The sequence below is a fragment of the Euphorbia lathyris genome, chromosome 7, assembly GCF_963576675.1.
Source record: "Euphorbia lathyris chromosome 7, ddEupLath1.1, whole genome shotgun sequence".
NCBI lineage: Eukaryota > Viridiplantae > Streptophyta > Magnoliopsida > Malpighiales > Euphorbiaceae > Euphorbia > Euphorbia lathyris.
Genome location: NC_088916.1, coordinates 4322182 through 4339378, shown reverse-complemented (window position 1 = coordinate 4339378; position 17197 = coordinate 4322182). Strand labels below are relative to the sequence as shown.

Genomic DNA, 17197 nt, shown 5'->3' with positions numbered 1-17197 from the left:
GATCGGGTCAGATTCACCTTCTTCTGATTGTGTCACATATATTTATGTGCAACATTTATCCTTTGTACCTACATGTCTTATCATATTGTTTTACCGTTACTCTAATAATAAAGAAAAATATATTTAAATAATATATAGGGGTGTTTGTTTCTCCTTTTTATATCTCTTGTTTTTCTTTTCAATTCTACCACGAGATATCTTAGTGTTTGCTTAGAAATAATAATAAGGGTAAATTCCAAAAAAAACCATGTGGTTTCACTTATTGACAAAAAATGATCTGTGCTTTTTCTTTTGACAAAATGAGGATTGTGTTTAAGACCGTTAACCAAAATGCGGAAAAACAGTTAACCCCGTCAATTGGGCTGACGTGGCAGAGGATATTTTTGTCCAATTTTTTTTTCTTGGATAAATTTCAAAAAAAAACCCATGTGGTTTCACTTATTAACAAAAAAAGGATCTGTGCTTTTTCTTTTGACAAAATGGAGATTGTGTTTAAGACCGTTAACCAAAACGCGGAAAAATAGCTAACCCCGTCAACTAGGCTGACGTGGTAGAGGGTATTTTTATCCATTTTTTTTCTTTCATATAAAAGGCCCCCCTTCAACTTGAACCTGAGTCTGGATACATTGCACATCCTCTGAACCTTCTTTCGATGTTCTTCTTCGTCCATATCGTTCGTATTGGAGTTCTGAAGCTGCAAAAACATTTAATTTCATGCCCTTGATCCACAGAGTGCTTGGAATGAATTAGAGCTTGCACTCATGATCTTGGTTTGTAATGCAGTAGAATGAATGTTTTAAGGATTTGAGTTCTAGGGTATTCCAATCTATGAAAAAATTGGGGAAAACCCCCAAATTGAATTGATGATTGATTGTTGATGGGAAGGGAGGCCTTTTATATGAAAGAAAAAAAATGGATAAAAATACCCTCTACCACATCAGCCCAGTTGACGGGTTAACTATTTTCCGCATTTTGGTTAACGGTCTTAAACACCATCTCCATTTTGTCAAAAGAAAAAGCACAGATCTTTTTTTGTCAATAAGTGAAACCACATGAGTTTTTTTTGGAATTTATCCAAGAAAAAAAATTTGGACAAAAATACTCTCTACCACGTCAGCCCAATTGACGGGGTTAACTGTTTTTCCACGTTTTGGTTAACAGTCTTAAACACAATTCTCATTTTGTCAAAAGAAAAAACACAGATCTTTTTTTATCAATAAGTGAAACCACAGGGTTTTTTTTTTAGAATTTACCCTAATAATAATAATAATAAAAGAACGTTGATTATTTGATTAGGTGTTGTTTCCATAAACATTAAAAACGAGTTTTTCTATGGTGTTTGTATTAAACTACACTTATATATCTTTAATTTGTTTTTTTAGCTAATTTAATAATAGTTTATGGTTCGAAGTTCCTCAAATTTATATTTATCATTTTCAGTTTTTTGAAACATCATATTTGAGAGAGGTTTAGTAAAAATATCAATAAGTTTATCATCGTATGTGATTTAACAAGAATCAAATCAATTTCTTTCTTAAAAATTCATTCTCGTATAAAATGGAATTGCGTGCCTATATGCTTACCTTTATCATGAAACGCCAGATTCATTGCCAAAACTCGAGTTGGCTTGTAATAATCATGACCTTTGTTTCTCTAATTTGCTCGAAACGAATATAGTTGTTTTGAAAGTCTCCTCAACCAAATAGTATGACGAAAGCATAAAATGTAGGTGAAACGTAAAGTGTAACACATTGCACCATAAAAGGCCTAATGCAATCCAAAATGAACGGGTTGCTTCCATTGTGTTCACTACAAGAAAACAGATTTTTATGGAGAAAACTTTTCCTACAAAATATTGAAATTTCACCATTATAAGGCATTTTGTGGCAAAATATATTTAAATAATATATAAACTTGACATATTCCATAGTTACAGATTCGTCTAAGGATTAGCTGATGAAGGATCGAATTATACTGGAACTAATGTAGAAAGGTAAACACCAGTATATCAATCTGGCTTCTTATCGCTCTGAGGGAATGTTTATGGTTCTGCTAGTAACAGTCTTCGAATTCATTCCATGAGGTATTTAGTTGAAATTAATCAGATTGAATTAATTCCAATAAATATATACAGCTAGTAGCGGTAAGAACCTATTGGATCACACATGGACTTGGAATCAGGGGATGAAATAGTAGTTGAGAGAGTGGAGAATATGTATTTATTTATCTAATTAGTAAACCTATTCTGAATAGGATTCTAATTAAGAGTTTTAACCTAATGGGTTAATATTCAAGAGACTATAAATACCCCATAAGGGCTATAGAATTCGGCCAAGCTAAGACAAAAGGGAAGAAATTCTTCCGAACTCCACTCCTCTAATTACTCCTTTCGTTTACTCTCTCTTTGATCTCGTGTCGATTCCTTTAGAGGCAATCAATTTAGATTGATATTCATTGGTTGATTACTAACCGTTTTCTTTTCTGTTGTTTTCATTGTTGGTGAAAAACGGTTAAGAAGTTTGTGGGCACTTCGTTTGTAACGGTAGATAGATCATCAGAACAGATCTTGGGAAAAGGGAAATAGATAAAATTTTATATTTCCGTTGCACTTAGATTTGTCTATTTTCTTTCATATACATCTTCCACTAGTTAACTTGTTTATATACATCCAATAATCTATCTATCAGAACCGGCTCTGGACATGGGCCATGAGTGTGGCCGTCCAAGATCAAAAGGGCCCGATTATATATATATATAGAGAGAGAAAAATATTTTGACATTACACCTATTTGGCTCCGTAAACTAAAGATTTAAAGTCAATTAGAACCATAAACTATCAAAATCATCAATCAGGTCATTGAACTAATAAAAAATCATTAATTGAATCCATATCGTATCCTAAAATTAGAAACCGTGACTATTTGATAATCATGCAAGCAACCGATAATGCAGTAGTGCTAGCGGAACGTAATAGTTCTATCGCTGGACAAATATTTGGTCTCTATCCAGATGGAACCATAAGGCCTTTCACAAACTTCAATCTCTGCCTTACTTATGATAATCCTATCAATAGACGGGTTATTGTCCTCACTTGTGGCCTTGCTCCATCTACCCAACGATGGATATTCACCGCGAATTCTATGATTTTGAATCCCAGAACCAATTTAGTTATGGAAGTTCTTAACAGGGAAATCATTGTTTCGTCTCCTAGTGACCATCCTGATCAAAAGTGGACCGTCAAGTTATATTAATCATATATATATATATATATATATATATATATATATATATATATATATATATATATATATTGTGTCATAAATATTTATGTGCAATATTTATCCTTTGTACCTACATGTCTTATCATGTTTCATCTTTTCTCGTATAGTAAACAATAAATGTATTTAAATAATATATAGCGGTATTTGTTTCTCCTTTTTTGTATCTCTTGTTTTTCTTTTCACTTAGAATGTGTTATTTCCATCAATATTAAATACTACGTTTTCTACAAGAGAGTATCGTTTATGTTCGTATTATAAACTACACTTGTATATCTTTAATTTTTTTTCTTTATTTTAGCTAATTTGATAATATTTTATTCTTCGAAGTTCCTCAAATTTATATTTATTATCTCGGTTTTTTGAAACATCATACTTGAGAGAGGTTTAGTGAAAATATCAGCAAGTTTCTCGTGTGACTTAACAATAATCAAATCAATTTCTTTCTCAAAAATGCATTCTCGGATAAAACAAAATTTATATGCTTACCCTTATCATGAAACGCAATATTCTTTACCAAAAACTTGAGTTTGCTTGTTATAATCATGACCTTTGTTTCTCTAATTTGCTCGAAATGAATAAACTTCTTTCGAAAGTCTCCTCGACTGAATAGCATGGCGAAAGCACAAAAAGTAGGTGAAACATATTTAGATTCACAAGAAGAAAGTGTAACACACTACACCATAAATGGCCTAATGCAATCCAAAATGAACGGGTTGCCTCCATTGTGTTGCATTAGATAAGATTAACTTTGGTCTATTGCAATAATGTTTATTAAGTGTTGTAGTATAGGATTAAGGCTTTGTTCTTTGTTACTTAATTTCAATATCAATCAGTTCAGTTCATTAGTTATAATTACTATTATAATTATAATAATTATTATTATTAGGCAAAAAGCATCATTAGACCCTGATCTTTCATTTTTTTTATTTCATTAAGTCATTGATCTTTTATTTGGATACATTAAGCCTCTGGTCATTTATTTTTGTCTCATTAAGCCCTTTATGATCAAATTAGTAAGTTATAAACATCTAAATCTGTTAAAAATACGTTATTAACTTCATATGTATTTGAATTTTTTTTAAAAATATATTTTTTAGAGTTTGAATTAAGGTTTTTACAATTTTTCTACAGTCACATTACACATCCAAAACTGCTTTCAAACAGCGTAAAAATATAAATTTCGGATACAGGTGCAATGAATTAGAGTCTGTTAACCGAATTTTATGTTCAAAATTCTTTTTTTTTTTTGTTATAAATGACTTGATGAGACCAAAAATAAATGATCAGGGCTTAATGTATCCAAATAAAAGATCAAGGGGCTTAATGAACCAAAAAAATGAAAGATCACGGAGCTAATGATGCTTTTTACCTTATTATTATTATTAATATTAGAACTATTATTATTTTTATAAGTTTTTTATTTTAATTATTACTATTTTTAAAGGATTATATTATTATTTCAGTTTTAATAGAATTAAGTTCAGTTCAGTAGTATTTAGTTCAGTTGTTTCAGTAAAAAAGAACAGAGTCTAACTTATTTAACTTATATAAATGGCAACAATATTCAACAAATGTTGCATTATTAAAACTCGCAGGATCCTCCATCTTCTTCTAATTTTGTTTTAATTCTTAAAGATTGAAAACGATGTCGTTTTTCATCTTTAAGATTTAAAATAAAAAAGAAAAAGAAAAAAATAGATCGAACCACTCCCTCATCCGTTCCTTTTTAATTTTTTTTTTTTTTAAATTTGCGCAATGCGCTTACATTATAAAGAAGAAAGAAAACTCCCCATCAGACCCGGATGTGATTCGAACCCATAACCTTCCAAAGCATAGGTAAGCTCTCAACCACTAGGCTAAGAACTTCACCACTCCCGTTCCTTTTTAATTTCTCTTTCTTAATTTCTCATAATATAAGGGCTAAATGCATTGGTCACTGAATTTTCGTGATTATTTTAAAATGGTTACTCAGTTTCAATTTGTCTCAATAAAATCATTCAACTTTGAATTTTATCTCAATAAAATAACTCTGACGAATTCAAGAGCAAAAGACATAAAAAAAATATGACGTGCTTTCCACATTAGCATGCCTTAACTATAAGGTCGGAACATAACGGTAATGCATTCCTTAGCTATGATAATATTGTAGATAACAAAGTCATTGTCCTCTCTGTGGACTTGCTCCGTCTAGCCAACAATGCATATTCACCAATCATGCCACCATTTTGAATTCCAGAACCAATATGGAAGTCATTAACTCTATTATCGATCTCGGAAATCATTATCATTGTTTCGCCTTTTGGTGATAGATCTCGACAAAAGTGGGCAATCTTGCCGCTTTTATTCAATAACATATGATTCAAATTGGATAATTTCATCTCTTTCTCTCACTTTCGTGTGTATATATATATTCTACGTAAATGCATTATCATGTTTTACCCTTACTCTACGTAAATTCTAATTCCCGGACTAAATGGTTTTAGCGTGTGATTGAGGTCCGAAGCCATTATACTTACCGTTTCTTCTAAGAACCTTTGAGGATCCCAAATGGGCCAGCCCAAAAGTATGGATTAGTGGGCCTTTGAGAACCATTTGGGGTCCACTCTTCGTTATACACCGTATCAATAATCTAGCTTTGTTTCCTCCTTTAGCTTACTTGTTATTTATCACTATTAGAAAATTGTGGAACTGGATAAAAAAAAGTCATTGAAATCATATTATTCCACCCCTAAATCATCTTAGGATGGAATTTACGGAACGAAACTGCAGTTACATCAGTCGCACAGATTTCACATACGTTTTTCAAAACAAAACATCCGACGGAGCGCTGATAGAATTCCATCAATAGTGGAGACGAAATTTGAGACGGAAATAAACGTTAGGACATCCTTATGTTATTCATGGACATTTTTCCGTCACAACGTTATGACGAAAATAAACGTCATGATCTTTATTCTATCAGGAAGAAGTGTTTTTAAAAGTCACAAATTTAGAACAAAAATTCTGAAAATAGCTCTGCATTATGCACGTTGACTTTTAAAAGTCAAAAGGTTGGAAAAAAAATTCCAAAAATACCCCTGCATTTTAACGGTGTCAAGCCATTTGACACGATTTTGTTAACGGCAGAAACCACATTGTTATTTTTGGAACAGAGAAAAACAAAAAGTAGTGATCTATAAAAACGTGAAACCACCGGGATTTTTTTAAATTAACCCTAATTTTTAACACAAACATTTTCCAAAGCACATAATAAGGTCAACAAAGTTTTTAAAAAAAAAAACTTAAAACTCACGGTCAGTTTGTTGATATTAATTGTTTATTGTTTGACCCTGTTGGTAAAAGTTAAGCGATTTTTCTTCCAAATAGCTATCTTGAGTTGTTTCACAATCCTAACCGAATACTTTTATTCTATTGTTTGGACTAAAACAGAAAAACGAAACCACAAAAAGGAAACTACAAAAAGGAAAATGAAACGAGAACTAAATAGGTTCAAGGATTTCATAGAATAAAAATAAAATTGAGACATTTAATAACACAAACTAATACAGGCTAATGCAAACCCAAAGTAGGAGTGGGATTTTATCTACCATTATTAATAATTATTGAGAAAAAAACACAAATGTGAAGAACAGTTACAGAGATTACAAGAATGAGGATGAGTGAGAAGTCATACTCATACATGGACAGCAGCAGCAGGCTTGAGTACAAGAAGTGCTTTCTTAATTCTCTCTACAGCTGCCTGTAGGGTGGTCAGAGATGCAGCGTACGAAATGCGTATGCAGTCATCGTCTCCGAAAGCACCTCCCGGGACTACTGCTACCTGCAAATCAACCTTGTCATCAATGGAGATTCTAACTAATTGCCATACCACTTCATGTCATGTTTTTCCAATTCAAAGTCTTGACTTCTTTGCTATTCTTTTGTTTCCTTCCATATTTATTTTGGACCATACATGATTTTATAAGAATGGGTAGAGATTAAAACGTCTAATTTAAAGTTTGAAACATAAAAAGATGCAGAGTAAAAAAAAAACTGTCGCCTATGTGTAAGGGGGGAGCCCGATCAACAAGGGCGTTGATCCTCTAAGTGGGGGAGAGTGTAAGAGGGAGTATAGCCATAGGCATACTCAGGCTACATTGCGACGTATGGTAGAGGCCGAGTTGGTATAAGAAACAGGGTATATCTAGCGTTGGATCTCCACCAACCCTGGGTTAGTTGTCGGTCTCAAGCGATCCACCCTAGCCAACTTAGGACATGAGAGTCGAACATACGTCCTTCGTGAAAGGAGACGGATGTGTTCATAGAAAGGAACTTTATGGACACTATGGGCTCCTAGATAGCCCATAGTGCGTGCCCTTTTAGGGCGAGGTTTGAATACTGGGAGACCCTCCGGGACGGAAAACAGATGCATCGACAGGACGCTTAATAGGAGATAGACCCTTCGGTAGGAGTTGGTTGGCCAAGACTCGGGAAAAGTCTTGGCGCCGCACAGGGTTTTGGCCTGGCTCAGACTGGGCCCTGTGACAATGCGCGCCTCTTGCACCCATGACAGGCGCACTGATGCGAGCGCCTACTGAACAGCACTTGCCTATTGCATTCTCAGGTGATAGGCCCAGTGCCTGAGGCGTGCATAACTATGATTCAAACTAAAGGTTAAGGTCCCAATGTTTTTGGAGACAACCATAGGCTAACGTCCCAATGTTTGGGGATTAATCATTTCAGTTCTTTTGGATGTGTTTTGAGGAATCATTTGGGTTTGGGGGTTACCATAGCTTCGAACTAGGGAACAATTCCAGGAATTACAGATTCCTTATTCGCTGAAACTTTTGGTTTAAGGGCAGGGCTCTGGATACGGCCTATGGGAGAATGGTTGGGGTCATGTTATTCTGGAATTGGACTGTCAAGTTCTTTGCTTAGTGGCCTATGGGAGAATGAAAAAAGCTGCTGTCACGACTTCAGGACGTTTCTGTAGTCTTTGATAGCAGAAAAGCTAATGATAGTGCCCATTTCCTTGCTAGACAAATAGGGTATCTGGCTATGGTGGGAGAACAGGTTTCTGTCGTATCCGCATCTTCCTGATGTATGTGTTTGATTTGTTTGGCTATAAAAATTTTTCCTTTTAAAGCTGCCTTGTGTTTCCCTTTCTTCTATCCGCAATTACTTGTAATTTTCATCAGTAGTTACTCGAAAACACGAAAACCTGAGCTAGGGCAAGCCACATTAGAAAAAGAAAAAACACACCCACGCAAGCGCGCACACAAAATAAAATCAGGATTAGTCTCATTTTTTCGAAAAAAAACATGGGGGTAAATTTGCACCTTAACTTAAATCAAAATACCGTGTAACGAAATTTGTATTATTGATGAAAGTCAAGTGAAAACAGTTTGACCAACGACACCAACTTTAACACGAAAATTCCCGAAGAACACGTACCTGTGCATTATCTAGGATGTATCGACAAAGGGAGTCGGAATCCTCAATTTTACCAAAACCTTCAACCTCTACTCCGTAGTAAGAGCTCAAATCAATGAAGAGATAAAAAGCTCCCTGAAACAAGAAACTACATGAATAAGAAAACAGAATACAAGTGCGTAAAACAGAGGTTCGTGAATAAGTAAGCGTGAGTTGGCACCTGGGGTTTTGACATTTTAACACCTTCCATTTCTCCAAAGCTTTTAATCAAAAAATCTCTTCGTTCTTTGAATGCTTTCACCATGGTAGCCACTGCTTCTCCACCAGCATAGCCTAGTCCTAATGCAGCAACTGCTGCTTTTTGTGCTATACTGCTCGCACCTGAAGTGAACTGGAAAAAACAGCATCTCGGAGATCAATTATAGTTCATAAGAAGATTATTTTATTTTTTGAATGATAAAAATGAAAAATGGGAATATTGATAACCAAAAAAGTCAGCTTTGAACATAAAACTCGGTTAGCAGGATGTTATTCATTTCAACTGCGTTCGAAATTTGTATTTTTTACAGTTTGAAAGCAGTTTTTGATAACTGAAAAAACTTCATTTCAAATTGTAAGAAATATAATTCAAACACATATGAAATGAATAATGCCTACACCCTTGTGGTGGGACCCCTCCCCGGACCCTCGCTTAAGCGGGGACGCGTAGTGCACCGGGCCGCCCTTTTAGATGTTCACAACTAACTAGTTTGGCAAACAAGCGACCAAAAATATATAATGAAGGGCTTAATGTGTCCAAATAAAATATTAGACTTAATCGAACAAAAAATAATCATTTTATTATTCTACCAAGTGAAAATAGGCAAGGGAAATGATACAAGAAATGTCAAATATTGACTCTGAATTAGGGTCAGTTTGGTTCTCCTTTGTGTAGCTCCTTTCCGTTGTTTTACTCTAAACTATGTTAGGTTAGAAATGAGAAACGACTTCTTTTGTAAGGAAAATCAGCTAATATATACTAGCTATCGGCAATAGCAAACAATAAACAACAACACCTGAACCAAACATTCCCAATCCGCAAGTCCCCCAATGGAAGGTTTTCAATGCGGACTATAGCATGTGCTTCTTGGAAAATGCAATATAACCAACAATTTATCTATCTTAGCATTGAATTTGGCAACAGAAACCTAAGAATCCAGAATGCTTAGTAATAAAGCCAAGTTTATGACCTTTATCATCTATATTCCGCGCGCGGGCGGGGGTGCTGGGATCCCCAGCCGCCGTCAGTTTGGATTCCTGCCAGTTCCGGGGAATCCCCGTCGAGTTGCCACCTCTAACTAGTTCCAATAAGTCCAAACATTTGATGAGCCCAAACATAACATAGCTTTGTACATGAAGTGTGATATTGATAACTTTTATCATGTCAAACTCTAAAATTCGAGTTACATGTATGTATGTATATCTCAAATCCGAAATGAATGCATGGCATTCATTTCATCTGAGTTGCAAAATATGGTGAACGATTTCGATAATTATGAAACACAATGAATAAAACTAAACGCGGATAAATAAATAAATCAATAAAGATGAAATGTAGGAAAGCCTTAGCTGCGAAATCAAGTTTTTGTTAAACGAAGCGGCATAAAGAATTCAGAATGTATGATGGATAGAACTTATACAAACAATAAACTCGAGTTTGATACAATGCATTACCTGACTCTGGATCTTATTACATGCTGCAACGAAGTGCCTAGGACCGGCAAGATATCCAAGTCTCCAACCAGTCATAGCAAAAGCCTATAAATTTTCCATCTTCAAAATATCAATCTTCAATATGATGCTTAGCAATTTGAATTACTGTTAACAACTATATGTAAAAATCCCTTTCCGAGTGTTAAGAAGGCAATATTTATACGCTTTTTGACCAATAATTACCTTTGAAAATCCATTCACAGTCAAAGTCCTTTCCCACATGCCTGGCAATGATGCAAAACTCGTATGAGTAGCTGGTTCATATATAATGTGTTCATATATTTCATCAGATAGAACCTGGGTAAAACACGAACAAAATTCAGCACTCCGTGAACACATAACCACAGGACTTGCAGTTTTACTACGAGTAAATGTACCAGAAGCCTGGGATGCTTTGCCACGATCCGTGCAATCTCTTCAAGCAATTCTTTGGGATAAACAGATCCAGTTGGGTTAGATGGGGAGCAAAGAATCAGCAGTCTTGATTTTTCAGTAATTTTGGATGCAAGAAGCTTTGGATCCAAAAGAAAATTTTCAGAGATAGATGCTGAAAGAATCACGGGTGTTGCATCAGCCATTCTTGCAATTTCTGGGTAACTGACCCAGAAGGGTGCCGGAATTATAACCTGAAGGTACAGAATTTTCGGCCAATATAAGATTCATTCGCCTAAAAAGGGAAGAAAGAGAAAAAGCAAACAGAACTGTAATCATCAGATACTCTGCTCTATTCAGTATGCACATGATTTTAGTTAACAAAATGATGTTCAGAAATTCGTATAATGGTAAAGACGAGATATAGAATTGACAATTTGATTTCTCTTGCCAAATAGGAGACTGGTATTCATCTAACAAATTGAAGAACAAGCAAATCATGATAATAAATTAAATATAACTACAAATGATTTTTGCGGCCTACATTTCAGACAGATGGCCTATACTTTCTTTCTTACATGAAATACTTTGATTTTGCATAAACAGCAGCAGACGAGTTTTAAGAACTTTCAAGCAGATTCAAATCATGTATGACATGCTTGATCTACAAATCCCCAACTATCAAATGATGAAAGAAAATGTTCCGCTAACAATTCAGCAGAATAGGAACCTAATATTACATTTATGTTTCATATAAACAATTTCACCTCGTCTCCTGGAGCACAAACCGCAAGCACTGCTTGAACGATACTTTGCTTGGCTCCGTTGCTAACCAATATCTCATTAGGTGCATATGTGAGACCATTCTCCTCTGCACAAAAAATAAAAAATAAAAAAGCATGTAAGGACTACAGTACCCGTAATGCATCAATCACATTAAAAAGTTTGGTAAGAGAGGAACACTACGAATATATACTAACCCTTCAGCTTATGACAAATTGCTGTTCGAACTTCTAATGTACCAGCATTTGGAGTATACCTCGTGTAGCCTTCACGAATTGCATTGATCCCAGCCTATCTTTTCCAGATTTTTTATTTTAACAAGAAAAAAATAGATTCCAAATATAAGTGAACATTTCCATTTTAGAAATGGAGAAAATGTCACTGAAAATTCCCTAAAAAAAGGAAATTCACCTCTGCTATTGGAATAGGTGTGTCAAAATCAGGTTCCCCAGCAGCCAAACGAATAACAGGAACTCCGGATTCTAAAAGAGCAGTGGCATGATCCATTATGGCTACAGTTTTTGAAGGTTTTACAGCATTCACTCTAGGGCTTAAAGAAATATCGAGTTCCATCTCCTCAGAACCACTTTCTGACTTCACCACTGCACTTATTCTGGATGACTGTACTTGTACTGTAGCCTCGAGTGATCTACAAAGTTATAATTTGAAATCAAGCTAAAATGTTTATTCCACCTATGTGAAGCAAGCAGAAAATGCCTTAATACTCTAAGAATTAACCTAGATGCGTTTCCTAATCGGGTATCCTCAATCTTATCAGTGAACAAAAACAAATGGCATAAGAGACAAAATGTAAAAAACAATTCAGCAATTAAAAAAAGACTTCCGTGGCTTCACCCTTTGAGACTTTGAGGATTGTGGAATTTTTTGTGGCAAAATGGCACATGTAGCTGTGGAAGTTAGCAAAAAACAAAGGAATTTTTAGTAATACTGTTAAAGTTGGGCATTTTTGTCCCATCACTTTCCTCACTAGGATTCCATTCCGTTGTTTTTGTAGATAACCCAGATCACTTCAAGTCGCTTCAGTGGAAAATATTGCCAATTAAAAGCACAGTGGGTTTCAATCTAGGCTAGTAGTTTGAAATTTCTCTTTCTCTGGAAAGAAATATGCTCCGTCATCAACTTCAATAGTGATATTAAAAATTTCCTCCAACTTTAATAGTGTTACTAAATTTTCCTTTCGTTGCTAAAATTGAAAAACAATGTACCTTCTCACCAAAAAAATCTACAATACTTTCAAATCATGAAATTAAAAGGGGTTTTTTATATACTTTTTTCCAATTAAAAGAAGTTGAGACACTTAGACCCAACAAGTGAGCAAGCAAAATATCATTGAACTTCACTAGTAATTTGATTTGATCAATGTGATCAATCCTAACTCAAATTAAACTGCTGAACAGATCGAAAATCACTCAAAAATCTCAATTTTCTCATAAGCCCAAACACGAACTTCTAAATACAATGAGGGCATACTACTAAAGGATCAAAACCAACAATGATCACATTGATTATGAACTAATCAAACCTAGATGAACTTCAAGCAGAAAATGCCTTAATATTGTTAGAATTAAACCTAGATGCGTTTCCTAACTCGGTATCCACAATCTTATCAATGAAAAAACACAATTGGCATAAGACACAATTTGAAAAGCAATTCAGCAAATCATTTAGAGTTAGACCCAACAAGTGAGCAAGAAAAAAAGTATTGAACTGTACTAGTAATTTGATCGTTCCGAACTCAAATTAAATTGCTGAACCGATCCAAAATCACTCAAAAGCTCAATTTTCTCAAAAGCCCAAACACAAACTTCTAAATACAATGAGGGCATACTACTACAGGATCAAAACCAACAATGATCACATTGATTGTGAACCTATGTTGCACGGAAACGAGAAAAGGAAACTGATACCAGGAAAATTAGCTAGGAAAAGGTAATGGAAACTGAAACGCGGAAACGCTAATGAAGAAGAGTTTCTGTGCAAGATAGTTGTGAACTAATCAAACCTAGATGAACTCCAAGCAAAAAAAATGCCTTGACATTGTTAGAACTAAACCTAGACGCCTTTCCTAATCAATGAACAATCACAATTGGCATAAAAGACACAATTTGAAAAGCAATTCAACAATTAAAAAAAGTAGCTGAGACAGTTAGACCCAACAAGTGAGCAAGCAAAAAAAGTATTGAACTGAATTAGTAATTTGATCAATCCTTACTCAAATTAAATCACTGAACCAATCAAAAATCACTCAAAAGCGCAGTTTTCTCAGAAGCCCAAAGACCATACTACTAAAGGATCAAAACCAACAACGATAAATTGAATTTGAAAAAAAAAAAGCAAAAAAGACCCAAATTAGCAATAAGCGACAGAAATAAGGAAAATGACTTACTTAAGATTGAGATTACGAAGGGGAGAAGGGAAGGATAGCGATTGAGAGCCCAATGAACTCAAATCAAGCTGTACAGATTGACCGGTAAAAGGCTTGCGAACAATGTTGGATTTGGAGAAATTGAGAGAAGCAGCAGCCATGCTTGAAAGAAAAGGCTGCTTTGGGTATGAATTATAATGGAGTAGGTGAGATCCAAAGTAATATATAGAGCTTTTTTGGTGGGTGATGCTTTTGAATCTTAAAATTAATTAAATCCATGACTACTTACCACCGGGAAAACGACGATTTGATTTGAACGGAAATTTTTTGGTGTGGTTGGTGGGAAATGAAACAGAGCCGGGGAGGGGGTGGTTGTGTTTGGGCTGTTTCAATTCTTTTTGGGCCTACGATGTAATTTGTAAGGGATGGATAATTGTTGAAGTATATTCAATGTATTTGCAAGAAGTAATTGGTTTTATAATTGACCAGTCAACAAATAATTAGCTGTTAGTTTGTTAGTTTGTTAGACAGTTGTCTTTCCTTTTTTACCCTTGTACCAACTCTATATAAACTGATCATATCTTCTTCAAATAAGAACGACGAAGCATTCATTTTCTCATTCTTTCGATTATCATGGTACCAGAGCGGGCATAATTGCCTGGGCTAATTCTTCGATCGATTTCTGGAAGGAATGCGTCCAGGAAAAACGAAATCAAAGAGTTTTGCAGAAATTGTAAGTGCTTTAATATCACATTCTGAATCGGAAGATTCAGGTGATAATTCCGACGACTTTTCCGATCAGAATCCAGATCGGAGACTGGAGATACTTCATTACACTCGCCGGAATCGAAACATCAACTCAGAGCAAAGAAATCAGAATATGGCTGTAAATCAACAGGTAATCAGTTCTAACGATAATCCAAGCATGATTTTAGTTAGTAATTTGCTGAATGGAAGTAATTACATAGCTTGGAAAAGATCTATGGTTTTAGCTTTAAGTACAAAGCGCAAACTGAAGTTTATTCAGGAAAATACTGAGCCTAGTGATAAGAGATCTGAAGAATACATCAAGTGGAAATGGGATGATGATCTTGTCTTCTATTGGATTCGTAGTTCTCTCACTAAAGAACTTGTTGATGTCTTCTTATTTGCAAAATCTTCTTTTTCTCTATGGAAAGAAATTGAGCAGAGGTATGGTGAGAGTAACGGTCCTCTGATTTTTCAAATAAGAAGAGAGATTAGCAGTATGAATCAGGGGAGTCTAAGTCTGGTGGATTTTTTTAACAAGATTAAGAGGAAATGGGATGAGTTGGCTGAGATTAAGCCTTTACTCAATTGTACTTGTGGAGAAGCCAGGAAATAGGCTCAAGATCAACTTGAAGAAGAGCAATTAATGCAATTCTTATCTGGTTTGCATAACGATTTTGATCACATAAGAGAACATATTCTCTTGATAGAGCCACTTCCTGCAGTAAACAAAGCGTATTCCATGTTGATGAGGATTGAGAGACAGAGAAACGTTGGCAATGAGGCCATAATTTTGTAAATGTCACTGTGTCAAAGTCCTAAAGCAACAAGTCAGGGAATAAGTATGGAAACAAGAAGAATCAGAAGAGTGATAAAGATGATAAGTTCTGCAAGCATTGCAGAAAATCTAGACATGAGAAAGCAGATTGCTTCCAAATTGTGGGATATCCAGAATGGTATAAAGGGAAAAAGGAGAAGGGAAACAATTACAAACAGCAGGCTCACATGACTAAAGAAGAGTCAACTCCTTTGATTGAGTCTGATTCAGACAGTGATGAGGAAGATTCAATACAGACCATAGTCAGAGATGTTCAGAAAGCATTGAAGAACAAAGGGAAAAGTCATTCTGATGGAAAAAAGTCATGAATTCTCTGCATTTGCTGGCATGAGTTCTGCATGTAAAAGCATTAAATTCAAATCTTCCTTAGAAAATGAAAATGATGTGTGGATTATAGATTCTGGTGCCACAACTCATATGTCCTACAATATAGAGTCTATGTGTAATGTGTCTAAGTTGCCAACACAACACAGAAAAGTTTTTCTGCCAACAGGTGCTTCTCAAATGGTAACCAGAAAAGGAGATGTTGAAATTGGGAAAAATTTTGCGTCAAGAAATGTGTTGTATATACCAGAATTCAATTACAACTTACTTTCTGTGGGTAGGCTATTGATATTAGCATCAGATTCTTTGCTAAATACTGTGTTTTGCAGGACCAAGCAAGTAAGAAGGTATTGGCTGTGGGTTTTATGGAGCAAGGATTATACTTACCCACTAGAAGATCTTTTAATATAGCTATAATAAAGGCTTATTGTAGTCAAACTAAAGATATAGATTGTAGTTTGATTGCTAAGGAGCATGATTGAATGTAAATGTTTGGCATCAAAGGCTAGGACATTTGTCAAGTAGTAGTATGAAGCATGTGAGTTCTATACAGGAAAATATGTTGAGTAAATCTTTAGATTTTGAGCATTGTGATGTATGCCTGAGAAGCAAAACAGTGAGACAATCATTTTGTAAAAGCTTCACTAAATCAATAAAGTTGTTTGAATTGGTTCACATGGATGTTTGGGGGCCTTACAAGAAAGTCTCTTTAACAGGTGATAGATTCATATTAACCATTGTGGATGATTTTTCTAGAGCTTTGTGGATTGTTTTGTTCAAATCTAAGGATCAAGTACCAACTTTGATTGACAGTTTTACAAAACTAGTGAAAAATCAGTTTGAAACGTCCATCAAGGTTATAAGAACTGATAATGGAACTGAATTCACTGGTCAAAGAACTCAGTTGATTTTCAGAAATTTGGGGATTATACACCAAAGATCTTGTGTGCATACTCCACAGCAGAATGGCACAGTTGAGAGGAGGCACAGGAGTCTGACAACTGTAGCAAGAGCTTTGATGAAGCAAAGCAATCTACCACAGAAATTTTGGGGAGAAGTGATGCTTCATGCAACCACCTTGATCAACCTATATCCATCTAAAGTATTAGATTGGAAAACCCCCTATGAGATTCTGTATCAGAAGAAACCCAAATACAACAGATTGAAGGTATTTGGTTGTACAGTATATGCTAGGGCTGGGCGCGGATCCTGGAGATACTGGACCGGACCGAATATCCGAGGAAAAAACTCCGGAATTGGACCGGACCGTTGACTTTTTTTTAGAGAACCGAACTGGATTGG

The 17197-nt window shown here is 35.1% G+C and overlaps 1 protein-coding gene across 1 annotated transcript; it reads right to left on the bottom strand.

Moving 5' to 3' along the window:
• Positions 1–6765: 6765 nt before the first annotated feature.
• On the bottom strand, positions 6766–14366 carry LOC136235559 (bifunctional aspartate aminotransferase and glutamate/aspartate-prephenate aminotransferase). The gene is made up of 10 exons (XM_066025295.1): positions 14008–14366; positions 12012–12249; positions 11798–11891; positions 11585–11688; positions 10823–11071; positions 10629–10742; positions 10407–10490; positions 8914–9084; positions 8715–8828; positions 6766–7101 (listed from the first exon to the last, which is right to left on the bottom strand). Exons 1-10 carry the CDS (start codon positions 14145–14147, stop codon positions 6955–6957), a joined length of 1455 nt encoding a protein of 484 aa, XP_065881367.1. The 5' UTR covers positions 14148–14366; the 3' UTR covers positions 6766–6954.
• Positions 14367–17197: the final 2831 nt, after the last annotated feature.

Bases quoted from the DNA above. Each gene is read 5' to 3' on its own strand.
- LOC136235559 (XM_066025295.1), bottom strand. From the start codon at position 14,147: ATGGCTGCTGCTTCTCTCAATTTCTCCAAATCCAACATTGTTCGCAAG. The intron at 11,892-12,011 runs GTGAATTTCCTT...TGGAAAAGATAG, and splicing joins CACCTATTCCAATAGCAGAG to GCTGGGATCAATGCAATTCG. The intron at 9,085-10,406 runs GTAATGCATTGT...TGTTTTTTCCAG, and splicing joins GTAATAAGATCCAGAGTCAG to TTCACTTCAGGTGCGAGCAG.